At 59.0% G+C, this 25,515-nt stretch overlaps 1 protein-coding gene across 7 annotated transcripts in view; it reads left to right on the forward strand.

Annotated features, from left to right (window-relative positions):
* FOXP4 (forkhead box P4) overlaps window positions 1-24,843 on the forward strand; it is a 52,649-nt gene extending 27,806 nt beyond the window's left edge. Inside the window, exons 3-17 of one of the 7 annotated variants that reach the window (XM_081828210.1) lie at window positions 1,906-2,001; window positions 7,984-8,106; window positions 8,714-8,800; window positions 10,349-10,496; window positions 10,631-10,844; window positions 11,121-11,225; window positions 11,968-12,055; window positions 13,081-13,164; window positions 13,256-13,460; window positions 13,545-13,621; window positions 14,597-14,698; window positions 18,124-18,245; window positions 19,162-19,228; window positions 19,714-19,883; window positions 24,636-24,843. In XM_081828210.1, the coding sequence (XP_081684336.1) occupies window positions 1,906-2,001; window positions 7,984-8,106; window positions 8,714-8,800; window positions 10,349-10,496; window positions 10,631-10,844; window positions 11,121-11,225; window positions 11,968-12,055; window positions 13,081-13,164; window positions 13,256-13,460; window positions 13,545-13,621; window positions 14,597-14,698; window positions 18,124-18,245; window positions 19,162-19,228; window positions 19,714-19,883; window positions 24,636-24,705 (1,758 nt within the window). In that variant the 3' untranslated portion in view covers window positions 24,706-24,843. Of the gene's footprint in view, window positions 1-1,905; window positions 2,002-7,983; window positions 8,107-8,713; window positions 8,801-10,348; window positions 10,497-10,630; window positions 10,845-11,120; window positions 11,226-11,967; window positions 12,056-13,080; window positions 13,165-13,255; window positions 13,461-13,544; window positions 13,622-14,596; window positions 14,699-18,123; window positions 18,246-19,161; window positions 19,229-19,713; window positions 19,884-20,334; window positions 22,282-24,635 lie in introns of those variants that run through there. The other 6 variants (XM_006729199.3, XM_006729198.3, XM_081828207.1 and 3 more) reach the window with 6 other exon arrangements.
* Window positions 24,844-25,515: the final 672 nt, after the last annotated feature.

Here is a 25,515-nt window from a genome sequence, read left to right on the forward strand (position 1 = left end):
GAAGTGAATCTTGGAGAAGAAACCCCAGGCCACTTGTTCAGGGGAAGAAAGAGGGGCTGGGGAAGGCCTAGGATCTGGGGGGCTGGTGAGGGGCACGCTCATGTGAGCTCCAGGTCTTCTGGGGGCCACATGCCCGCAGATACACCAGGGAGTATTTGGAGACCACGCCAAGGGAAGCTAGATTCAAGGCGGGGGGCGGCTCAGCTATTCGCTGACAGTGAAGAATGGGCTTCGAAGGGCATGTGTGTACATGCAGTGGGCACTCGTGAGCACTTGCAGGGTGGTGACCATATGAGTGCATCCGTGTTGCACTGCACACGGTTTTGCCTTGTTGGTGCTTGTGCTGAGGTCAGAGAACAGAAGTCCACGTGAGGACAAACACGAGTGTGTGTGTGTGTGTGTGTGTGTGTGTGTGTGTGTGGACAGAGGTGAGGGAGCCGCAATGAGCACGCTTCATTACATAGGTACACTGGGCAGGAGGCCGTGCTGGCCACCGGCTGGCTGAGCCCATGGAGAGAACCCACATTCCCAAGAAGGGAAGGGAATGGACACTTCTCGATGCCACCTTGGTGCCAAGCTTGGGTCCTTTCGTCCCCCTGGTGTTTCAGAGATGGATAGTGTTCCGGGTTTGCAGAAGAGACTGAAGCACAGGGAGAGCATAACATGCCCAAGGTCATACTGCTGGTCAGCAGCACAACTGGGATTCAAACCCAGGCCTATCTGATGCCAGAGCGCCCTGCCAGAGGCCTGGACGCAACTGCCTGGGGTGCCAAAGGAGATCTTGGTGGAACATGGGGGAAGACAGGTTTTGTGCTCCTGGAATGTGGATTCAGTTCAGGTCCCCACATCCCCTGCCTCTGAACCCCACACTGACCCAGAGTGGGGCAATGGAGGGCTTGGCCGTCCTTACGGAGAACTTCCTGGGCCTCCCTCCCTGACCCCCCACTCTCCCACCAGACCTCTCACTGCTCACCTTCCAGGCTCACGGATGGGCTGGAGCTGCTCCCCCTACAAACTCCACACGCCTCCCACTGCTACGACCCTGCTGACTCCCAGTCCAGTCCAAGCCACTGGGGCCTCTGAGCCCAGACCACCACAGTGAGGTCGGAGTTACTCACTGGAGGTTCAGACACATCCTTGAGGACTTGACCGAATTCCCCCGTACCATGAGGCCCTGCACCCAGATCCCTAGACTCAGAAAGTCACACAGTGCTCAGACCCTGACACTCCCCCCTCATCCCCCTCAGCTGGGAGCAGTGACTCCAAGTGAATGCTACTCCCTTTGCTTCCAGACCAGCCACCCGGCCGAGGCTTCCTGGGCTCAGATCCTCTCTCTGACACCTCCTGGCTGTGTGATCCTGGGCAGGTTACTTTACCTCCTGGAGACTGTTTCCTCAGCTGTAGAATGAAACTGATAACCCCTACCTCACAGCCTCACAGGAAGGAGTCGATGAGATCTTGTGTGTAAAGGGCTTGACGCATAGTAGATGCTCAGCAAGTAGTACCTAGTATTAGTACCTGGAGTCCCATCTGCTGTACTTTCCCCTGGGATCCTTTTGTGGCCACTGCCCCTTCCATTTGCTGCCCCCATTAAGTCCCAACAAAACCTCTCAGGTCCCAGAGTGAGGCCCCTGTAGGCTCTTATCCCCACACCCTGGCAGCTCCTCTCAGGGACTCCTACATTTAGGCGTACTGCCAAGTCCAAGTGGACCCTGTGACCCTCTCACTCACCCCTGAGACCTTCCACCTTAGCCTGGCCTCCTCCGCCTTACTGCCCCCAGACTCTCCCTAAAACCTGGATGCTGCACTGTCCCCTGACGGCCCCCTGCCTCCTCCGGGCCGTTCAGGCCATTGTTGGAGCAGGTAGGCCCTGCGCTGACAGCTGACCTGGCCCCTCTCTTGCAGGCTCTCCAGGTGGCCAGGCAGTTCCTGCTGCAGCAGGCCTCCGGCCTGAGCTCCCCAGGCAACAATGACAGCAAGCAGTCGGCCTCTGCCGTGCAGGTGAGGAGGGGGCAGGGGAGGCCGGGTGGGGAGCGTGGTCTTGGCCCCGGGGACGGGCCCGCTGGAGGATGGCTCTGGCCAGTCCCCAGTGCCACAAAGTAGGCAGCTTTCCAGAAGCAAATGCAGTCAGTGCAGGGGTGCGGTGAAGAAACTTCACTTTCTCTTGTCTCCACCTGATCGCCCAGGCCTTCCTGTGCTCAGCCTCTTTGTGTGTGTGGCTCAGAGTTTGTGTCTGCGTTCAGCTCTCGCCCTCTCTGGGTACCTCCCGCTTGCTTCCCTTCCCTGGCTCTGCCCTCTGGGTCCCCGTCCCTTCTCAGGTTTCTGTTTCTCCATCCCAGTGGGTCACTTGGTCTGTCCCTCTCTCCTGGGCTCTTTCTTAGATGCTGAGGTCACCACATGCCCCCTCCCCACCTCTCACCCACCAACTCTCTCTGTCTCCCCCAGTTTCCTGTCTCTTGGTGTCTCTCTGTCTCTTTTGTTTTCCTTTGCACAATCTGCCCTTCTTTCCCCCTTTCCCTTCCCCCAGCTTGCCGGCCCATCTGGCTGGCTGGGGGGAGGGGAGATCTGTGGGAGGTGGGGGGGTGGGGAAGCCGGGCCTTCTGTTTACCTTTTGTGTCACAAAGAACTTGGGAGAATTGCGGTCTGAGTCGGGTGGGTCACGATCCGGGCAGCCAGCTCCCCTCCCCCTGGGCCATGCAGCCCTCCTTCCTCGCTCCCCCACCCCTCCCCACAGCAGCAGGGGAGGCTTGGAATTGGGGAGAGGATTAAGCAGGGCTTTGAAAGGAAGTTTATCTAGGGGAGGAAGGGTGAGCCCGATCCTGAGCGAGAAGCTCTGGAGTTTGTGGGGGTGGGGTGCTGAAGGAAGGAGGGAAGTGAAGAGGACAGCAGGGATGAGGTGCTGGGTGCTCCGAGAAGGACCCAGGACTAGGCTTTGTCCTGGGGTGGGGCGGGGGAGTGGCAGATTCCAGACTCTGAGGAGTATCTGAGTCTTGTGTCAAACAAGCTTAATGTTTGGAAAATGGTTTGAAGAAGTTCAAGGTGACTGACGGATGTGGGGCCTGAGCAGTGGACCTCTTTTAGAAGTCTTGAACCTATTGAGACAGCCCTCAAGGAGGAGGAGTTGGACCAAAATGGGTAGTGGTCTGGGTGGAGAAGTGAGAACCCAGTCCAGAAGGTTAATAATTGGAAGAAGAGAAAGTTCTCATGCTGGAAAGATGTAGAAGGTTCTCGTGCCCATGTGGTGTCAGGACTGGGCCTCTTGGAATTAGGGATCCCCCCCACACCCCCATCTCCCCTGGGTCTGAAATGGCCCTTAGGCTACTGCTCTGAGTCGTCCTCACCCTGGCTGGGCCCGGCCTCACACCCCCTTCTAAGAGCAGGGAGCAGCATTCCTGTTCCCCCAGCAAGAGAGGGCCTGCTGACCCAAGGCAGGAGGGCAGGAGCTTGATGGTAGTTGGAGGGACTCAGGTCAGGCATCAAGAAGGACTTTACAGCTGGCTATGAGGGGTAGGAAATCTGAAATAATGGAGAAGGGGAGGGAGGCTATGGAATCTTCCTCAGGAGAGTCCCTCACCCAAAATGAGATCAGCCCTGGATGGCTTAGAGTAAGAGGCAGAGGTTTTGGTTAGAGAGACAGAGCAAATGATCCTTTTCTCAGGCCTCCTCTCTCCTTGCTTCCTCCTCTGAATCATTGACTGATTCATCCATTCATCAAATACTTGCTCAGTACTAATGAAACTAACAGCATTTACAGAGTGCTTACCATGGGGCAGACGTTAAGTGCTTTACAAGTGTCATTTGTCTCCCTTTATCCTCACAATCCTGTGGGGTCTAGCGATGCTATTATTAGCCTCATCTTGCAGATGAGGAGACCTTGGCCCAGATAGGTTAGGTCACTTGTCCAGAGACACACAGCTAATAAGGGACAGAGCCAGGATTTGACCCCAAACAACTAGCTCCAGAATTTAGACTTGAATGCCTACACTGTGCACAGCAGTGAACACCAGTAGTCCCCAGGTGCAGAGCCGCGGCCGGATGATGCTCTGGGTTCAGGGAGATGGGGTTCATGGGGCCGTGTCTGAACTTCCCCAGGAGCCTGGTGCTCCAACTGTTGACCCTCTTCCTCTTCCAACCATGGATACCTTCCTTGCCTCTTATCCCCATCTTTGGTTCACAGTCTCTAAGGAGGTGGAGCTTCTGTCCCTGAGTGGGGTCCAGGGCCTACAAATTGCTTCTCTGTGAATAAAGTGGTTAATGAAGAAAGATAGATGGCCACTTATTTCTGGTGGCCCCCACATGACACTGCTCTGCTCCCCAATGCAAGGCAGGATTGACTGCCTCACCTCCCAGCTGTGTTCACCACCCGTCTCCTGGAGCCAGCTTCAGAAGTTTCTAGAACCATGTTAGTCTCGAGCTCCAGCCGGGAGATGGCCTAGTTTGTGCCCAGGCCTGTGCCCCAGGCAGGGAGAGGTCAGTTACCGAAGGCAGCAAAGGTAGCTGGGAGTTTTAGGGGGCAGAAGGGACGGTGGCTAGGGCCAGGGCCCTTAGCTCTGCCCAGCTTCCATAGCATCTTCTCAGCGCCCCTGAGGCTGACCCTTCCAGAATTTCTGGAAATTTGTCTTGGTGCCCCATCACTTCTTTCTTGCTGCAGCCCCAGCCCAGAACTAGTCTGAGGACTTCCTTCTGGTCTTCTACAAGGGAGTTTAACCTAAACCAAGCTCTAGCCTGTCTCCCCACTTGAGCCAAGATCCTAAAGCCCACTTCAGAGTTTGAGTTTGGGTCCTTGATTCTGGCACCAAATTGCATCCGTGCGGTGCTCAGCCTCCCCACCCTCAGCCCCCGGACAAGCTTCCTCTCTGTAAGCTGCCACCCAGCCCAGCACACTGTACTCATGGTGGGTGGAGGACCCAGGGGCCTGGGCAGGGTCCCTGAGGGAGGGCCTGGAGGCAGCTGTGGGCATTCAGCCCATGGCTCACACTGCCTTTAGTAAGCATTTAGCTGCCTTGGCCACTCTCCAGACAGTGACTCACAGGCCTTGCTGAGCTGACAAGCTGACAGTGTCTATCCTGGCACATCCTAGAGGGGTCAGTGGGGACACCAGGGGAGCTCCAACTCAGTTCTCAGAACCCTAAGGGGCATGGGGGGATGGGGTCAGCCAGCTCAGGAGCTCAGCATGCGGCAGCCACCTCCCTGACCTTTCTTGACCCCCTGGGCCCCGGTGGACAAGTACACACAAGGTAATCCGTCTCTATCTCTGCAGCCGCCTCTCCGGCCAGCTGTTCGGCCAATTGGCAGGAATGGCGAGGGCCAGGGAGGCCTTCCAAGGTCATCTCTTCCATTCCCCCGTGTCCAAATAGGAAAGCCCCAAGGAAGGAAATGCCACATCCTTTTTTGCATGCCACTCACCGTGACTCACAGCCCTATGGCTGGAAAGATCCCCGGGTGTCTGGTCTGTCTCCCTGCCTGGGCCGTGTCCATCTCTAGTTCAGTCCTCCCAGGATGAGAAGGACAGGCCCTGGGCGCTGGTCCTCAGGGACCCCGGCTGGCCATGCGGTGCCTTCTTGGGTTGGAGAAGTCATGGAGACAGGAGAGGGAAAGGAGGAGAAAAGAAAAGAGGAAAACCCAGAATGTTTTACAAAGAAGTTTTCTCTACACTTGCATAGAATTTAATGGCCTACAAATCACTTTCATTTACCCCTATTCCCACTGTCCCTTTGGGGACAGACCAGGTTATTTAAGTTCTCTAGGTCTCAGTTTTCTCATCTGTAAAACAATAACCACGATTAGACCCACCCCCATTTGCTCTGAAATTTAGCCAAGTGCCTAAAGGCATGTAATTAGCAATTAGTGGTCTGGGTGGAAAAGGTGAGGCAGGCTGATTTCAAAGAATAGTCCCTGTCGAACCTAGGTCACCTGACTCAGAAATCCAGGACTCTGAGCTCTCTGCCACCATGATGGGCACCCCCACAGGAGGAGGAGGACAGAAAGGACAGCTGAGCCTTGCCTCCCAGTCTCAGGGGCACCCAGCAAGGGAAACAGGCTGGCTCCGCAAGGGGTGTGGGTCTGTGCCACTGTCTGCCCCCTCACCCAGGCCCCTCCGAGAGTGAGGACCAGAAGACCCCTACGGCCTGGCTTTCCTGAGTCTCCTCCAGATACAGTTGTAAAAAGGGAGCTTGGCCTTTGGATCTCCAGCCTCCTCGACCCCTCCGCTCCCTGGATAATTCAGTTTCCACCCACACTTCCTAACCTTCCTCAAGATCTGCTCTGAGGTAGGGAAGGCAGTGTAGACAGGGAAACCACCAGGAGCCATGGAGTTCACAGACCCGGGCTTGAATCCCAACCCTGCCACTTAAGGTTCCTCATTAGAGGCCCCTGGGAGCCTTCATTCACACAGAGCGTTCACTGCTAAAGAGCTAGGGCATGCCCCTCCCAGGGCTGTTGGCACAGAGCTGGCTGGGATAAAGGAGAAAAGCCCAGGGCTGGGGCTCAGCCACGAGTTATCAGGGTGGGGCGTAAGAAGAATTGGGGGCACTGGGACTTCCCCCGATGTCCCTGGGTCCGCTACACTTCCCCAGCTGCTCTTCTGCCAGGGGATTCCCTAACTGGTGGCTTGAGGCTGAGTCCTGCCCCTGGCAGGGATCTGGAAGGGCACCAGCTCCTCCTCCCCTGCCCAAGAACCCATGAGGCTAGGGAGAGGTGACAGGGGCCACAAGTCCCCTGAGGATATAACCTGTCACATCCTGCCCAGGACAAGTCCCTGCAGGATACTCCTCCCTGACTAGGCTGCCCGAACCCCTCCCTCCCCACCCCTGGGCTTGCAGAGGGGCCTCTGATCTGCTGGGGAAGGTATTTCAGCTCAGCGGAGCAAACATTCAGTGAGTGCCTGCTGTGTGGGAAGGGGGGGCGGGGGGCACTTCTAGGGCTTGGCAGTGGGAGGGGAGATGAGACAAGCCAGGCTCCGAGCCCCATCAGGGCACCTGTCCTGCCAAAACAGCGGGACAAGACAGTGTTGCAACTGGGGCCTCCCTGGCTATGAGCGCCCAAAGCCCGGGGATTTCGGGGAGGTGGGACAGAAAAAAGAATGATGTTCTTGCTTTTCCAGGAACCTTTTGCTGGTAGCTAGGTTCTCTGAGCCTCCTCCAGAGGCCTAAGCCAGGGCAGGGGATAGAGAGCTGCTCCACTCTGAGAATCCTGCATGTTCCTGCCAGAAGGCGTATCTCTCTCGTAGTTCAGTGCCTGGTTTAGGCTTTGAGGAAACCGACACCCCAGAGACAGCAAGTGACTTCCCTGGAGGGCTCACAGCAAATTCGGTCCAGAGCTCGGAGTAGCAGCCTGCCGCCTGACTCCCTGCCTGGTGTTCTTTTCCAGCCCGCTTTGGCTTGACTAAACCTATATACACCCAGGCGGGCACTCGCTGGGTCAGCTCTGGCCTCTGTGTGTGCCCTCCAGACAGCCGTGCCGCAGTATGTGACGTGTATGGGATCCGAGCCAAAGCCCAGGTCCTCATGCCATGTGGGCCACAGACTGCCCTCCGGCCAGGCCCGCCTCAGAGATAGGGCTCTCGGAATGGACCAAGCAAGAGCTGGGGATGGCTAGGTGTGGCCCGTCCCCATCGCTGGGGGAGAAAGCCTGCAAGGCATGGATATGGGTTCTACCGACTGGTGTCACTGGGGTCTGTTCTTGGTGCTCTGGAGAAAGTGCCTCCTGCCGTAACAGCCCACCCTCATGGGCACCTGCTGTGTACCCGGCTCTGTTCTCAGTATCCATTCATTAAGCCTCATGAGAGCCCTAAGAAGTGGGCGCTGCGCTACTTCCCTTCAGAGACAAGGACATGGAGAACAGGGCGGTAAATCACTTGTCCAAAGACACACAGCTCGTAGGTGGCAGAGCTAGAATTTGAACCCATGCCGTCTCCCTCCGGTCCACACTGCCATGCTGTGGGTGGGAGCGCGGGGAGCAGGCTAATGGGGCCCAATCCCACAGGTGCCCGTGTCGGTGGCCATGATGTCGCCGCAGATGCTTACCCCCCAACAGATGCAGCAGATCCTGTCGCCCCCACAGCTGCAAGCCTTGCTCCAGCAGCAACAGGCGCTCATGCTGCAGCAGGTGAGTCTGGCCCCAGGGCAGCTGGGAGGTCGGAGAGGGGAGGGTGGGGCAGGGGAGGCCCTGGCCTCCCATCTCCCACCTTGTTTACTGCCAACATCCCTGCTGGCCAAAGCCCGGGCAGAAACCTGAGAGACAGAAACCTGAGAGACAGCTTGGGCTGGACTGATCTGCATTCCTCCAGGGCAGCTGGGGAAAGGTCAGGGGTCAGGCCTCTTCCACAGCAGCACCCCCATGCTCCCCCTCTTGCCGGCCCCACCTCTGTATCCAGAACCCCAGGGAAGGGCAAAGCACTGGAACATCCTGGCACCTCGTCGTGATGTATTCAGGAGACCCAAAGAGAGGCAGGAGAGGGCTCAGAGCTGTGGGGTGAAGCCCCCTCTCCCTTCTCCACTCCTTCCCCATCCAGGCCCTACTGGGGACCCTCAGAGCAGACTGAGGAGAGCAGGCATCTCCCCGCAGGGTGTCTCTTTCACCACCCCAGTGAGACTTCCCTACTTCTGCCTCCAGGAGCCCCATAACGACAGGGCTGGGGTTGTTCTGGGGTCCGCAGTCCCCGGCACACGGTAACCCACTCCCCCCACCCCGCCCCTCTCCACCTCCCACCCAGCTGCAGGAATACTATAAGAAGCAGCAAGAGCAGCTCCACTTACAGCTCCTCACCCAACAGCAGGCTGGGAAGCAGCAACCCAAAGAGGTAAGGGGCTTGGACAGGCCTGATGTGCCCCCTCAAAGGACCGCTGCCCCAGTCCTCTCCTGGCCAGAGGCTGGGCATCCCACAGTGGCCAGGAGAGAATTGCCTTGTGGGAATAGAAGACAGATCAGGAAGTGCTGGGAGGGAATCATGGGGCAGAGGGGGAATGGGAACGGGGGGGGGGGGGGGGCACAGCACACAGTTCTCTGTGCCCTCATCCCCACTGTCCTTCTCTCCTTGCCTCGTGTTGTCGGATTAATGGGAACGGGCATCTGGTGGCCCTTGCTCATGACCAGCTGCCTTGTCTGGCCCTTTCCTGCCCACTTGCCTCTTAGTGACTTAGCACCTCAGCGCCCTTCCCCCTGCCCCCGCTGTTTGCTAGTCCCTCAGCAAACCACTTGCACTGCTCCCCCCAACTCTGCCCCAACCTCTGCCACTTCTTGTAATATCCTGCCCTTCCCCTCCAGAGAACTCCCCAGCCTACATCCCCGGCCTCACCTGGGCCACAGTGCCTCCTGAGCTTCCATACCAGGGCCCTGGGCTCCCCCTCCATGTCCCAGACATGTGCCTCCCTCCTGCTGGCCAAACCACAGCCAAGTCCTGAGTTGCCTCTTCCCAGAAGACTGCCCTGCTGACGCCCAGTCATTTCCCAACGCCCTCAGCCTCCCCCTCAAGGTCTTGTCATTGTTGCATTCCCTGCATTATCTCTAGGCTGGCTTTATTGAATAGCCAGCCCCCCACCCCCCACCCCCAGGGCAGGCAGGCAGCCAGCTACGTCCCTGCCTCCCGAGCACCCAGGACAGGCTTGGCTCCTGGGGCTCAGAAAAGACTTGCTGACGGGCTGACTTGTCAGTGCCTGTGTGAAGAACTGAATGGTGTGGGAAGGGGGGAGACAGGGAGAGAGCAGAGCTCCAGACCTACAGCGAGCAAGTGAGCAAGTGTGCGCCTGAACAGGAGAGCTGTGACTCTCCCCCAGGCCTGGGTCCCGATGACCAGCTGATGCTGATCTTTTAAGGTCCCGTCAGACTCTTTGATTCCCTGTATCTAAGAAGCAGGAGAGGAGCTGGAGGGGGTAGGCCCCCTCCTCAGCGCAGAAGGGGGGCACCCAGGCATGTGGGAAGGGTGCCCGCCAGGCGGGAGTGGCCCCCGGAGTCTGACAGGCTCATCGATCATTGTGATGAGAGCCCCCCTCCTTTCCAGGCGAGCACAGCTGCGGTGCGGGGAGCTGAGGCAGCGGAAGAAGGGGGGCGGGAGCAGGAGGGCGTCGTGCTGAGCGTCTGGGTCCGCTGTGTGTGTTTGCGCGCGGGCGCGCGCGGGTGTGCGTGCGCGCGCGTGCGTGCGTGCGTGCGTGCGTGTGTGTGTTTACTGCGAGGAGGCATGCAGCCCTATGGAAGCTGGGCCGGGAGCAGAGAGGCTGCAGCCGCGGACACCACTACGACAGCTCCGGGGGCTGACAGGCCCTGGGAGGGGGTGGCTGCAGGGTGGGGGCCAGAGGGCGTGCCCGAGGCTGATGGCACCCCTCTCTGCCCGCCCCCTCGGGCCCCCCACCAGGCACTGGGGAACAAGCAGCTGGCCTTCCAGCAGCAGCTCCTGCAAATGCAACAGTTGCAGCAGCAGCACCTGCTCAATCTGCAGAGACAGGGGCTGGTCAGCCTGCAGCCCAGCCAAGCCTCAGGGCCCCTCCAGACCCTCCCGCAAGGTGAGTGCACCCCCCACCCCCCCCCAGCCCAGACCCGGCCTGCAGCCCCCTCCCCCCTTCCCCGCCCCCCGGCCAGCTGGGAGGCCCCGTGGGTTCCTGAGGCCCCGCAAGCCTCCTGCCTCTCTCTCCCGCAGCAGCCGTGTGCCCGACGGACCTGCCCCAGCTGTGGAAGGGCGAGGGTGCCCCCGGGCAGCCCGCCGAGGACAGCGTCAAGCAGGAGGGGCTGGACCTCACCGGCTCAGCCACCACCGCTACCTCGTTTGCCGCCCCCCCCAAAGTCTCACCCCCCCTCTCCCACCACACCCTGCCCAACGGACAGCCCACTGTGCTCACACCTCGGAGAGACAGGTGCGAAGCCTAGGCGGGGAGAGGGCACTGCAGACCTGCCCAGGGGCACCCCGGGACCCCGAGGGATGGCACCCGTGGTGAGGGATGGCGGGGGGAGGCGGAGCTCGGGAACCCGGAAGTTTACCCCTCTCCCAGGGCACACAGAATTGTTTTCAGCCTCTGGGAAACCCATATTAGGGACAGAAACATCACCAGCAGGGGAACCAAGCCGAACGGGCCCCAGGGCTGTTGGGGTCTTCACGGTCCCTGACCACTGCCTCCCTCTTGCTCTCCTAGCTCCTCCCACGAGGAGACGCCAGGCTCCCACCCCCTCTACGGACACGGAGAGTGTAAGTGGCCAGGCTGTGAGACCCTGTGTGAAGACCTGGGCCAGTTTATCAAGTAAGTGTTGCCCCCACTCTCCATTTCCCCTCCCCAGCAGCCTTTCCACAGGGCCCCTCACCTCCGCAGCCGGCCACCTAGCTTGCCTCTGTTTGGTCCTTCAGCCACCAGCTGTCCTGCTGTCCTCACCCCTGGGGCGCCTAGCCTAGCTCCTTCCCTGGCCCCACCAGCTCCCCGATCCCCCCCATCTATATTTGCAGGGACGTGCAGGCTTCATAAACCCCGTCCCCAGGCTGTTAGAGCCCCTCAGGGTAGGGGTGTGAGGAGCAGGAGAGGACACCCCCGCTGCCCTCCCCGGCTTCCCCCAGACTCAGCCCGGGAGACTGATGGCCGAGTGACAGGCCGTAGGCCGGTGGACAGGCAGGGCGGGAGGCGGCCAGCCACAGCCGTGCCAGGCTCTGTCACTGACTGATTAACTCTGCTGTCTCCCAGACCCTTGCAGCATCAGGGTCAAACAAATTGTTTTCACGCTTCGTCAGAGGTTTACTTAATTAGTTCATTTGCAATTAGATCTCTCTCTAGCTGGGATTTTAGCAAAGACATCAAAGGAGGCTGATGAGAAGGCAGCTTCCTTCGTTGCCCCGTTGCCCCGGTTTTTTTGTTTTGTTTTGTTTTTTCCCCCCACCTCTTTCCCTTTGTATCTCTTGGTCTGTCTGCTTTCCAGGCTGTGGGCGGGATGGGAGGGTGGTGGCTGCAGGCAAAGTAGGGCCAACTCTCTTCTCTGCCCCCTCCTGCCCCGAAGACACCTCAACACAGAGCACGCCCTGGATGACCGGAGCACAGCCCAGTGCCGGGTACAGATGCAGGTGGTACAGCAGCTGGAGATCCAGGTGCGGCTCTGAGGGTGCTCGGGAGGGATGTGGGGAGCGCCAGGCCCTGCCCCACCCTCAGCACTGACTTTCCAGGAGGGGTTGAGAGGGTCTTGAGGATGGGCCATCTTACGCTTTCTTGCTCCTAAGTCCCAAGGTCGTGAGGTGATTGCAGTTAGATTCTCAGGAGCAAACCAAGGCTGGGGTGTATCTGCTGGGAGGTCCAGAAGAGCGGCATCCATATAAAAACCATAAAAATACCAACAGCTAACGTACGGAGCACTTACTTGGTGCTGACTTAAATACTTTACCTATAGAATTCCAGGAGTCCTAAACAACGGTATATGGCAGGTACTATTCTCATCCCCACTTTACAGATACGGAAAACTGAGGCCCAGAGAGGCGAAGTGACTTGCTTCTGCTCACTCACCCTAGTGGGCAGCAGAGCCAGGATCAGAACCTCGGCTCTCTGGCTCCCGAGTCTACACCCTGTAGCACGTAGTACTCAGGATAGTTCGGCATTTCCCTCTGGCACCTAGCAGAGCGCCCTGCCATGAGAGGGTAGTTGTGAAAGACCTATTGAATTTATGAATGGGGGTGAATGAATCATTCATCCATTCCTGTGTTTCCATTCATTGCACGAGGACCCTCTCACACACAAGTGCCACTGAACTTGGGTGTTGTTCAGCCACAGCCTCTGCCTTCGATGGGGAGAAAAAGCATGTGTTGTTAGCAAGGGGGCCTCTGACCTGTAGCTCAGCAAGCTGAGCTCGAGCCTGGGACGCACGGTCTGGAGGAGAAGTGGGGAGGGCTTCACGGAGCCGGCAACCCCAGGCCCTGGCCTTAAGGGTAGGAGGCGGCAGAGCAGAGCTGAGGCCTTCTAGGAGCAGGGGACAGAGGAAGCCAGATGCTGATGTGTGGAGGAGAGGGGTGGTGGGAAGAGGGGTTTTCTTGGGTGTCTGGTGGGGGAGAGGTGGGATGTGGAGGAGGAAGAGGACTGGACCCCTCGGGGGCTTAGCCCCTGCCCACATCCCGCCTCTCCACAGCTCGCCAAGGAGAGTGAGAGGCTGCAGGCCATGATGGCCCACCTGCACATGCGGCCCTCCGAGCCCAAGCCCTTCAGCCAGCCAGTGAGTGACTCTCCCCTCCCTGCGGCCCTCCCAGAACCCCTGGGACTCCCACCCTTGGCGCTGGTCTCAGCACCCTCCCCGTTGCTCACAGCTGAACCCGGTCCCCGGCTCCTCATTCTCCAAGGTGACCGTCTCTGCAGCAGACTCATTCCCAGATGGTCTCGTGCACCCCCCCACCTCGGCCGCTGCCCCTGTCACCCCCCTACGGCCCCCTGGCCTCAGCTCTGCCTCCCTGCACAGCGGGGGCCCCGCCCGCCGGAGGAGCAGTGACAAGTTCTGCTCCCCCATCTCCTCAGGTAAGGACTGCCAGGAGGGTCATCCCCTCCCCCCAAGCTGGACCCCCCGGTCCGGCCACCTCATCCTCTGCCTCTCTCCCACAGAGCTGGCCCAGAATCATGAGTTCTACAAAAACGCCGACGTCAGGCCCCCCTTCACCTACGCCTCCCTCATCCGCCAGGTGGGCATGGAAGATAGACAGAGGGGGTGGGAAGGGCACCCAGGCTGCACCCCCACCTCAGTGTCCCAGCCTCCATGAGGGTCCTGGGGCCGGAAGAGAGAGTTCCCCTCCCACACCTGTCCTCTCCCATGGGCACAAGGGCTTTCCTTCCCGGCTGGACGGCCTCTGGCCCAGGCTCCGTCTGAGTCCGTGCGCTGCTTGTGCGGGCGTCCCTCTGAGGGCACACACGCTGGTTTTGCTGACCCACTGGGTCATTCATTCTCTCATTCCCATGTACGTACGCTCCTGGGAGACTATTTTCTGAGAGACTTACGGTCACTCTCAGTTGGCTGCCACCTACCCGCCTGCCCCTCCTTTCCTCCCTCCCCGCCAACCCTCTCTTTCTCTCTCTCTCTCTCTCACACACACACACACACACACACACACACACACACTCTCTCTCTCCTCTGTTCCCTCCCTCACGTCCTTAATGCTCACTAATATTCATATGAATGGGCATTTGCACAGATGTCCTCTTGCTCTGACCTCCCAGGTAGGCACACACATCCTCATACATATCCCTATATATGCACACATACCCCACCTCATGCTTAGGGCACCCTTTGCCAAAATCAGGATAAATTGCAAACAGCCCCCACCCCGTGGATATCTCTCTCCCAAGAATACTGCTTCATTTTCCTTCCAGGGCGGGGGCCCTTGATGCCAGTTCCCCTCCAGAAGGAGTTCATGGGCTCCTTGCACAAATACATAGCCCTTGAGGCTCGTGTTTCCTTCAGCCTCTGGCTGGGCCATAAGCAGCCTGCCCCATGCAGGGGATCGACGACACCCACCAGTCCTCCTGTCCACAAGCCTCTGTAGTGGGCATCCTCTGTTCTCAGGGCTGAGAGTCGGGGGCCAGGCAGAAGGGAGAGAGCACAGGCCTGTGACCCTTCAAGGCCCAGACTGAGGGTCCCTCTGATTCTTTCTGGCCCACAGGCCATTCTGGAAACCCCTGACAGGCAGCTGACCCTGAATGAGATCTATAACTGGTTCACCAGGATGTTCGCCTATTTCCGGAGAAACACTGCCACCTGGAAGGTGAGGCATGCTCCTTCCTCCTTGCCAAGGGCCCCAGTCACCCTCAGACATCTCCACATCTCCTTGAGACCAAGGCTGCGTCACATTTAGTCCCCTCAGAGGGGCAGTTCTGCAGAAATGGCCCCAGTAGGGCCTGGGCCGCACCATGGGCCCCTCCACGCTCATCATGGGCTATGGAATGTTCTCTAACTGCCCCTTAATAGCCCCTTCTTTCCAGCCTTGTGCTGCCTTCTTTCTGGCAAGAAATTCTCCCCTTCCCTGGAGTGCTCCCCTATAGGCCCCATGAAGTAGGGCCTCCAGAAGTCCGTAATGCCTGAGCCTGTTAGGGAGGCCTGGGTTACATTCTCAAGAGACCCTAAGGGTCTGGGTACCTTGGCTAAAGGTGCATGCTCTGTAGCCGGGGGGTGGGGTGGGCAGTGTGCAGGCGCGGACACGTGGACTGAGCACTGGGACATAACCACAGGCCCGCCACCCTCTCCCCAGCTCTGCCATGGCGGCAGGAAGATAATTGTCTCCATCCAATTAGTCGTTTCAACACCTTCAGCCATAGACTTTTCTCAGGGGACCAGAGGCAAGGAAGGGAGGGACCCTAAAAAAATGGGACACAGAGATGTGGACTGGGGCGCTCAGCCATTTGTTTTCCCATAGCCAAGATGGAAGGGGAGGTGTGTGTCTGTGTGTGTGTGTCTGTCTGTCTGTCTGTCTGTCTGATGGGTGAGAATCTTAGTGTCTGTGCAGCAGAGTGGAAAGGGATATCTAAATTGGGAGGGGGTGGAGGGAAGGAGAAGGGAGTGTTGGCGCCCTGCGGGGAAGGTTAGACACCGGGGAAGGAGTCCTTAGCTCAGAACCTTAATTGGATCCCTGGCTCATGAGTCCCCCTGCTGGTCAGCTCAGAGACTGCAGCAAAACAAGCTCCCCCACCTCCTGGCCAGCTTTCAACAAGTGTCACTGAGGCCCCCTCCCCACCAGTGCCGGGCTGGGTGGGGTCTACACAGGGCCCAGTCTCCTCTGCACTGAAACGTGCTAACCGCAGCAGGAGAGACTGCTCCACGACCTTCCCTATCCCCGCCCTGGGGAGAGAGGCTTCGAGGCTGGGGCAGCTACTCTGATTGGCTGTGAGTGATGTCATTTCCTGCCAGCCTGGTCCTGCCCTCTCCCTGAGCCAGCAGGGCCTTGCTGGGGCGCTGGGTCCAGTCTCCAACCTTCCGGGCCAGTTTGGGTACCAGGTTTTAGAAAGTGAGAGAGTCCTCTACAAACATAAAGGATCATTAAAGCTGTTATCTAATGTTTATGTTCATAACGCAGGTTAATTCTCTACCTGTAGGGGTGAGACTAGAGAGCCTTGTTTCCAAGACAGCTTCCTCCTTGGGGGCAGAGTGTCCCTCACCCACCTACCCTCCTTTCCTGTTCCCTCCTTTGTCGAGATCAGGAGGAGCTGGTTTGGGTGACTTCCTTAAACCCCTCAAGGACCGTCCTGAAGCCCCTCCCGTTTAGCTGAGCCCCTTTGGCCTTCCATGCCACCTTCGGTGGTCGCCCGGCCAGGGTCATCCCAGTGGTGTGTCTCTCACCCCCCGGGTCTTCACCTCCACGTCCCCTCACCTCGTGTGGGTCCTGGTGCGACACTAGCTGAATGAGCAGGTGACCACCCTAGTGAGCAGCGTTCTCCTGCTGTTTCTGCGACTTCCTCCCTGTGGCACAGCAGAATCTGTCTCAGCTTGAGGTCCACTTTGACCGTCAGGATTTTTGCAGCCAAGCTTCCTTCATGTTTCTGGGGAAATATACCCTATCTACACCCAACTGTTCGCCTTCCACCATCCACCCATTTATCTACCCCTTGAGGTCCCTCTTCTCCTCAACTCCTCCTCCTCTTTCCATCCTCCCTCTTTCACCCTCTCTGGCCCACAGCCTGAGATGCTGTCCACTTCGGACCAGGGCAGAAGGGCTCAGGAGCCAGCATGGGCCAGGCCAGCTGCCGTTCATCCAGGGACAGAGCTGCCATCTGCCAAGCTGATGGTCCTCACCAGCCCTCCCTCTGTGTCCATCCCCTCCCAGGGCCCATGTTGTGGGCCCGTCCTTTTGTTTACGCAGCCCCCGCCAGACCCCTTAAATTGCCGTTAATGTTTCAGCGTAACGAATTAGTCTCTCATCACGAATCAGGCTTCGAAATGAGGGAAAAAAGCCCCGGTGAGGCCATCCTCGGAAATTGGGGTCATTCTCATTTGCAAAGCGGAGGATCGGAGCCCCGTAATGCGGGCAAATTTATTCCAAGGCAGGAGCCCCGGCGTGATTAGGCCCTTTGTAATTATCGCTCCAAGAGATTCCACTCCAGCCGCCCGCCTCCCTCGTGGATTAGCAAGCGAGTCGGAAAAATACACAGGATTTAATTAGAGGCAAATTAAAATTGGTAATGAAATCGGGCCAGTTGCAAGTGGCAAGAGTTGGAAGGGAGAGAGGAGGAGGGGATCTCCAGGGGCACGGGCTGCCCGCCCTGCCGGCTTTCTTCCCCGTTTAGAAATGTAAAGAGGAGACAAGGATGGGGACGAGGCGGGGGAGGCTGAGGGAGGACAGGTAACAGGGACAGGGACAGCTGATGGGGAGGGGCGTGAAGCTGAGAGAGGAGAGTACGGAGACAGGACTGAGGGACATGGAGGGAGTGGGTGGACTCAGGCCCTCATCGAGGCCCCCCGGGGGGGATGGAGCCAAGCCCTCCCTCCTTACCCAAGTGTCCTACAATTCAGATGGCCTCAATTCCTGAAGTCACCCTGCCAGGAGGAGGTGGGAGCGACAAGGTGACTTTCCCTCTTTTCTCTCCTCTTCCTGCCTCACAGCTACTAAACCCGTGCTCTTCTTTCTCCCAGTTTATTTCAACAAGTATATATGAGAGGCCTGCTGTATACCTCATGCTCTTAAGCTGTCTCTTCTCGAAGCCATGGCTCCCACACTCCTAGAGGCTGAAGAGTGTTGCAGCGAGGGTTCCTGATTTACTTCCAAAACTTGTAAAGCCGAATGCACCTGAGATAACAGGTCCCAGGCTCGCTGATGGGCCAGGGCCCAAGTGTGGGCTCATGGCAACCAGGGGCCCCAAGTGACAGCTACCTGTGTCTGATCAGTGCTGCCGGGAAAACAAATGATTCCTACCTGGATAGTGTTCAGTTGGTAGACAGTTTTCCAAAACACGGCAGGGAGAAGGGGAGCGGATCATAAAACGGGTTGTTGGCAACAAAGACCCTGGTGGTCCCTGGGTCCAGGGCAGGAGATAGGCAGGGGGACTCCTCCCTGTGGCAGCCTGCGTGGCCTTGGGCCTGGGGAGGTGCGACGCAGTGGGACTGACTGTGGGACAGGGACTTTGCTGTGTGAGCTTGCCAGAGCGGGGAAGGGGCCGAGCAGGCTGCCTCTGAGCATGCGCCCTGTCACTGCACCCCCAGAACGCTGTGCGGCACAACCTCAGCCTGCACAAGTGCTTCGTGCGCGTGGAGAACGTCAAGGGCGCCGTGTGGACTGTGGACGAACGCGAGTATCAGAAGCGGAGGCCACCAAAGATGACAGGGTATGTGGGCCCCGCCCTGAGCAGAGGCACCCACCTGCGGCGTGGACTGGGTCACCCCCCATTTGTCTCCAGGACACCCCTGTGTACCCAGTCCTTCCCACTTTGGGGTGAGGTGGGGAGAAGAGGGATGGAGGAACCCAGGGGAGCCCAGAATCTGGAAGTGATAGGTGATCAGACAGAGGACATTCATGTCTTCTTCTGTCCCTATTTCTGACTGAGGGAAGGAGCCTGAGGGCCTGGGACCAGAGAGAGACGGAGACCCAAAGTAGCCGTGGTCGGAGCTGGGGCATGGGCAGATGGCAGCTAGAAGACGTGGGTTCCAGTGCAGCTTTGCTGCTCCCTGGCTGTGTGACCTTGGGCCAGTTCCTTAACCTCTCATAGATGCTCTGTAAATAGGAGATGGGGGATTAATCCTTACGGAAGAGGGACAGCCTTGAGCCATTGCTTTACCCGACCCAACTCCTGAACACCTTCCCATGCAGAAAAGCCTTTGGTGTGGAGCGCACATGGGGACCAGCTGAGCCCATGGCTGTTAGATGTCCCAGAATTCAGGATGGCAAGATAGTGTGGGTGTTACAGATGCGGGACTATCAGGGCTCTAGTTTGGACCTGCCGAACCCTGGAAACAGCAGAGAAAACCCGCTGGGGTGGCATGATGTGAAGACAGGTGTGGGGAGGGATCCCTGTTCCCCCTGCTGCAGAGCCCCGGAGAGCCTCAGCACGGGAGCTGTGAAGGGGCCGTGCCCTGTCAGTGTGAGGGTTGAGTAAGACTCAGCAGACAGTGTTCACCCTGCCCTGGCCTCCTAGGATCGGGAATGGAACAGTCCCTGGCACAGAGCAGGGCCTAGTAAGGGTCAGGGCGCAAAGGAGGAGTAAGTGAATGACGGAACCAAACAGTCCCTTCTCGGTCTTCCAGGAGCCCCACCCTGGTGAAGAACATGATCTCGGGCCTCAGTTATGGAGCACTTAATGCCAGCTACCAGGTGCGTGCACCCTGACCAGAGCCCTCTTCGTCTTGGCCCCTTGCGTCCCTGCCCCCACACACTGACCTTCCCCCACTCTCCCCTGCCAAGGGCCCATCTGTCAGAGGAGGGGCAGGAGGGTGAAGACCACTCTGGGTGGCCCAAACCCCAGCCCTCTGCCCCAGTCCAGCTCCGGGCTCGGCCCCCACCTCTGACTTTCAAGGCTGGGTTCAGGCGGGGCAGAGAGCAAGGAGGGAGGCTGGCATAACCAATGGGGTCCCGTTCCCTCTTGTCAGTCTGGGGGTCCTCTGCCTCCTGGGAAGGGATAGGTCAGGTCCAGGCTCCCAGGAAGGCTGGGAGGTGGCAGCAGGTCAGGGTCATGATCTGGCCTTGGAGGGCTGTGCTGTTGGCAAGGCCGTCTGCACAGAGACCACCCCCCCCCCAAGGGCTGGCTGGGGGCGGGGCAGGGATGCCCTGGACGTCAGCTCACGGGGCCAACCCTCCAGGCTGCGCTGGCCGAGAGCAGCTTCCCCCTCCTCAGCAGCCCTGGCGTGCTGAACCCTGGCTCCGCTGGCAGCCTCCTGCCCCTCAGCCACGACGAAGTGGGTGCCCCCGTGGAGCCACTCCCCAGCAATGGCAGCAGCAGCCCCCCTCGCCTCTCCCCGCCCCAGTACAGGTGAGCACGCGGCATGGAGCCCCCCCAGTGCCCCCCCATGCCCCTGCAGGTGGGATCCCCCTCTTACCACCCTCCCAACAGACACACACACCTGTCTTCCCAGGACAAGTGACCTCTCTCTCTCCCCTCTCCCTTCTTATTCTCCTCCCTCTTCCCCCTTTTTATTCCCCTCTTTGCCGCAGCTTTCCTTCCTTTTCCTCTTCTCCTTCCTCCTCTCCCACTGTTGTCTCCTCCCCTACCAGAGTCAGCCTCTCCCCTTCCCAACCTCCCCCTTCGTCAGAGGAGAGCTCCTGGGGAGAGCAGACCCAAGACGTCAGGCCCCAGGGGCTCAGGGATGATGCGGTCCTGGGGAGGCGAGATGGGAATAGCCCCCACTGCGCCCCCAAATTCTGGATGTTTTGGGGGGCCAGGGAAGGCCCCTGGGGTGCCCACACGATCGCTCCTGTCACAGCCACCAGGTGCAGGTGAAAGAGGAGCCGGCCGAGGCGGAGGAAGACAGGCGGCCGGGCCCTCCCCTGGGCCCCGCCAACCCCAGCACCGCGGGGCCTCCAGAAGACAGGGACCTGGAGGAGGAGCTGCCGGGAGAGGAACTGTCCTAAGGGCCTCTAGGGGCAGGCTGGGCAGGGGTGAGACCCCTCCCTCCGGAACCCAGGCCCCACCTACCCCCACTCCTCAGCCCCGCCCAAACCTCAAGGCACTTCCAGGACTCAGATGGGGGGGCTGGGCCAGCAACTCCCAATGTGACCTGACTGACAGACGCTCGGGGGCGGGGACGGCCCCGCCCCCGAGGGGACACAGAACCCCTGGTCTGGGACCGGCAGAGGACACGGAGGGCCCAGACCCTTCCTCAGACCCTCCCCTACATCTGAATACCGCCAACCCCCCAACCACCAGCAGCAGCAGGGCCCTCCTCCCCCACCAGCTCTCCCCTACAGGGCCCCTCAGCGCCATGGAGACCCGCAGGCGGGGCTAAGCCACCCCTCTCAAACCCAGGGCCCCTCGCACCTGGCTCTGGCAGTGTGTTCTGGCCAGAGGCCCCCACTTTCCTAATTTGTGCTCCCTTCCACCTTCTTTTCCGTACTGTGAAGAAATCTCCCCGCTGCCCCCAACTCCCGCCCCTGCCCCGGCCTAGGGCAGCGGAGCTGAAGTTTCAGACCATCCCCAGAAGAAACCAGCCCCCTCAGCTGCGTCCACTCAAAGGCCACAGCTGGGGCGGGACAAGTTGTGGCCCTGTTGGGGGTTCGGTGGGAGCCAGGCTGCCCGGCTCCAGCCCCTGCCCTCAACCTGAGACAGAACCCAGGCTGAACCGGGCCTCTACCCGCTTCACTGGGTGCTCCTCAGCTGCCCCCCACAACCGGGAGCAGAGCAAGAGGCCCAGCGCCGGCCTCCTCACAGAGGTCCGTGCCAGGTGGACTAACGGAGGGGGGTGCCGCTGGAGGGAGCCACGCTGCCCTTGAAGCTGGAGCTGGGGTCAGAGGCGCGGCCAGGGCCACCAGGAAGCATCCTGCCTCTGTCACAGGAAAGGCCAGGCTGAAACCAGGTTTGAGGGGCAGGTGGTTGCTGTGACCCCGACAGGTCACCCCCAGCCTACAGGTCCCCCATTGTAGTCCTCCCTCAGCACCCCTCCCTGACCCCTCTCCACCACCACCCCCCCACCCCAGTTAAACCGATGACCAAAGACCTTTCTTATGCCGGAAGCAAAAACCAAAACTTTTTGTTGGCTTTTTCCTTTGTCGCCTCCTGCACCCCTTGCTCCTCCTTGCTCCCCGACCCTGGCCGCAGGCTGGAAGCCCTCCCTCCACTTAAGTTATTGTTTCAAACCAAAGTTTACAGTGTCTGTTGGTGGCCCAGACCCTCTCTCCACCCTTCCTCCACCCCACCCTGAGGACCCTGGGACTCAGTAGAGGCGGGGGGCCCTGCTCACCCCCACTCTGCTCTTGGCCAGCCTGGAGGAAGGAAAAAGGGCAGACGGAAGGAGGCGCACTGCTCTCAGCACCCCAAGGGGTTCTCCTCTTGGGCAGTGGGCCTCGAGCCCTAGTCCCAACCCTGGGCTGCTTCCTGGGGGTTCTCCAGACCCCTCGCTAGGACCAAGTCCCCCATCATGCTGGGAGTGTGGATTCCAGCAAAGGAGCTGGAAAAAAAAAAAGAGTCCACAGACCCCCTATGGGGGACCCCAACTTAGGCCAAGGACTGGGTGTGTTGGATGCTCATGATACCCCAGGCCAGGCCCCTTTGCTGAGAAGACTCCTTGGACTATTTCCCAAGAATCCCCCCCCCACACACACCCCTTCACAAGCCACCCCTCCTGAGAGGCAGGGGGCCCTCCGCCCCCTCCCCTATGTACTCCCCACCTGTGTTCTGTTTGACCAGCACAGAAATATTAAACGTCCTCTATTCACCGGGCCCTGCGTGTGTCACCAAGGTGAGGGGGGAAGGACACGAAAGTGGCAAGATTGCTCTGGGGAGCTGAAGGCAGCAGGCCCCTGCAGACAGTGGGGGCTCCGTGGGGGCGCTTTCTGGGAGTGCGTGAGTGGGCCAGGAGCAGACCCCCCCCCCGCGCACCTCTTCCAGTGTCACCCACGTTCTCTGGTATTTTCTCTCAAACCAGGTCTCTGGGTCATTCTGCTTTCTCCCCGAAGTCACAATTCCTTCTTGCCAGTCCCCGCCCCTTCCGGCAAGGGTGTGTTCAGCAGGGAGATTTCCTTCAGGGCTGGAGAGGGTTCTTTCTGCGGGGCCACCACCCCTGAAGACGTGTGTCTGCCCGCAGGCCCAGGTGCCCTTCTGGGCCCATCACGCTGTCTTCAACGGGGGCTGCGTGGATAGGGGCGTGTGTATGCGCCTGCGTGTGGGGATGGGGCTGTCAGTGGGTGCGCGCCTGCCGCCCAGTGTGGGGTCGGTGTTGTACTGCTGGGCTCAGGGTCAGAAAATGGTTACTCTAATGCGCGGGTAGGGGCACCCTGGACAGTTAGGGGCGAGAAGGAAGGGAGGAAGCCTAAGCTGTTAAACCAAAGGTGTGTCCTGACACCTCCCTCAGCCTTGCATCCCCAGGCAATTCCTGGCCCCGCCCCAACAGGGGAGCCCCGCCCACCTCAGTGTCCAGAGGCCGTCAGCCACCAGCGTCACCTGCCAGTTCCCTTCTTCCAGCACCTCGAGCACCTTCCAAACACTTCCTCCTCAAGGGCACGGCCCCCAGACCTCTATCTTGGGGCAGGGGCCCCCAGAAAGAATGTGTGTCCTTGGGGGGAAGCAAGGAGGTAGAGGGGTGGGTGTGGAGAAAGCAACCCAGTTGGAATCAGTCACCCTTCCCCCAAATCACCAAACTGCTGGAACTTTCCAAAAACCAAACTTGGGGAGGGGGGAAGTGAGGTAGGAAACGGGGCAGGACCTGAAAATGGGAGTCTTCGCTGACTTCCGTCTCAGAACTGTCTTGTCCTTTCCTACTGCTTTCCATCATGATCTGTTATCTTCTGTGTCTCTCCCATTTCTCTGCCTCACCCCTGTCCACGCCACCTCTCCCACCCCCTCCCCGCCCTAATCCTCCAGACACTTGCACGGGCCTGGGGTGAATCCCGGTTTCTCCTCAGAGCATCTCAGAGGACCCGGCCAGGTCAGGCCTGGGGAGCTCAGCCTGGAGCCTGAGTACCCCCCAAGCGTCCACCCACAGGCTGGCCGTCCCTGCCCTGTGTGGAGGCTGCTGGCCCTTACAGAGCTAGCTGCACATCATCTGTGTGGACAGTGGCATCCCCTGCAATGTAATAAAACAATTACCTATGATTTCACTGCCACCACTTCCCCTGGGGGACCCACCTGCCCGCTCCAAAGCCCCAAATCCAGAGGTGTTGCTGCCAAGCTCCCAGTCCCCTTACCTTCTCCCCCTGCCCTGGGAGAAGAAGATCTCTGCCTAGCCTCACGCACGTCCCTCCTGCACCAGAGACAACACCCAGCCTCACATGACAGTCCTTTCAGCAGTCTAACTTCAGTTTCTCCTGCTTCAACTAGAGTTTTGGTTTTGGTCTTTGTTTTTAATTCCTTCCCCAGAGGCAGAGCAAATGTCTGGTCAGTGCACTCGGACATGGAGTGAGGATCTATCTCGGGCTTTGACTGAGGAGGAGAGGAGTCTTGTAATATAAGCAACAGGAAACTGCTGTGGGCCACCACCTTCCGAGTGCACCAGGCTTACAACTCCATAACTCATTTTTCTTACTGATCTCACAGGTTCCATGGGGGACCCTGTCCCATGACCTTCCTCTAAATAAGAACCAACCCCCTAAGCCCCCTCGTCATGTTTTGCTGTCCAGAAGTTCTGCCTACTGTCTCGTCTCTCTTTCTTACTGCTGTCCCCGGGGATGGGGGCAGGTGGCTAGTGGGGGCTGCAGCTTTTCCTGGTCTTAGCCTTTCCGCCCTGATGGGGAGAGGGAGGCTCTCCGCTGAACCTGTTCTCAGGCTGGCAAAAAAGGAGGGCTCCTCCAAGTCGGATATTTTGGGGTTGAGAGGGTAGCACTCTGGGCTCTGCCCGGGACAGAAGTCCCCCTTCTCCTCGCATTTGGAAAGTTCTTCTCTCCCTCTACCATTAACTGGTCTCCCCTGCCCAAGGTCTTTTGCCAACGGCCAGCAGAGGGCGCTACAGACAAAGCGGACCTTGGGCTCCTCCTTTGAGCTTAAGTGCCGGTCGGAGGGGAGGTGGGGTGTGGGGAGGAGGGTGAGGGGAGGAGGGACTCAATCTCCTGTGAGAACTACAACCCTTCAACCCAGGACCCAGTGCACAAACGGGTTCCCTCTGCTGCCTGGGGGCTTCCCGGACCTCTCCAACACGGTGACCTAGGAAGCCTCCTGAACGGAAATGGTCTTGAGAAGGCAGGGGGAAATGCTGAAGAGTGATCTGGAAGGAAGTGGTCTCTGAAGACAAGTACGGCGGGCAGACGGGCTCAATAAACATGTTCGATGGTAATCATTGCTAACATTTAATGAGCTAATGAGCTCTTCTTGTGTGGACACAGTTCTAGGCACTTTATCTTTCATGTGATCCTCACAACTCTGAGTCAGATGCCATCATTATCCCCACTTTACAGATGAGGAAGATGAGGCACAGGAACTGAAGAGATTAACAGATAAAACGTTAAATGAGGAACCTGTGGCTTAGGGTGGGGAAACGGAAGAGGGAGGCTCAGTGGCTTAGTCTTAGCGTTGTAGCGACACTATTTACCTTGGCTTTTCCCCCATCCCTTCCTGAAGACTCCCAATGGGGAAACTGAGGTAAAAGTGCCTCAGAGCCAGGGGCAAGGCCCTGGCTTCAGAGCTCCCCAGCGGCCATCCTCCTCTCGGCAGGATGAGGTAAGTCGGGGTTTGGAATCGTCACTGTGGGACAGAGGGAACTGAAGAGAAGGCTGGAACACCCTATAAAAATAAGCAAGCGGGGGCCTTCTGACGGAGCAGAGCGGCAGAGCGGCGGAGACAAAGAGGCCCTTGTCTGAGGTGGGGAATTCACAGGGACCACACACCAGCTCACACCTGAGCCTGTGCTCACACGCACACGGGCGCGCACACGTGCTGCTCGCTACTCGGGCTCTGTTTACACCCCGAGGTCTCTTCCAGCTTGGCAGCCCGCAATTAGCCTGTGGACACCCAGGGCAGG

The sequence above is a fragment of the Leptonychotes weddellii genome, chromosome 8 (genome assembly GCF_054177405.1).
Source record: "Leptonychotes weddellii isolate Sample4059 chromosome 8, ASM5417740v2, whole genome shotgun sequence".
NCBI lineage: Eukaryota > Metazoa > Chordata > Mammalia > Carnivora > Phocidae > Leptonychotes > Leptonychotes weddellii.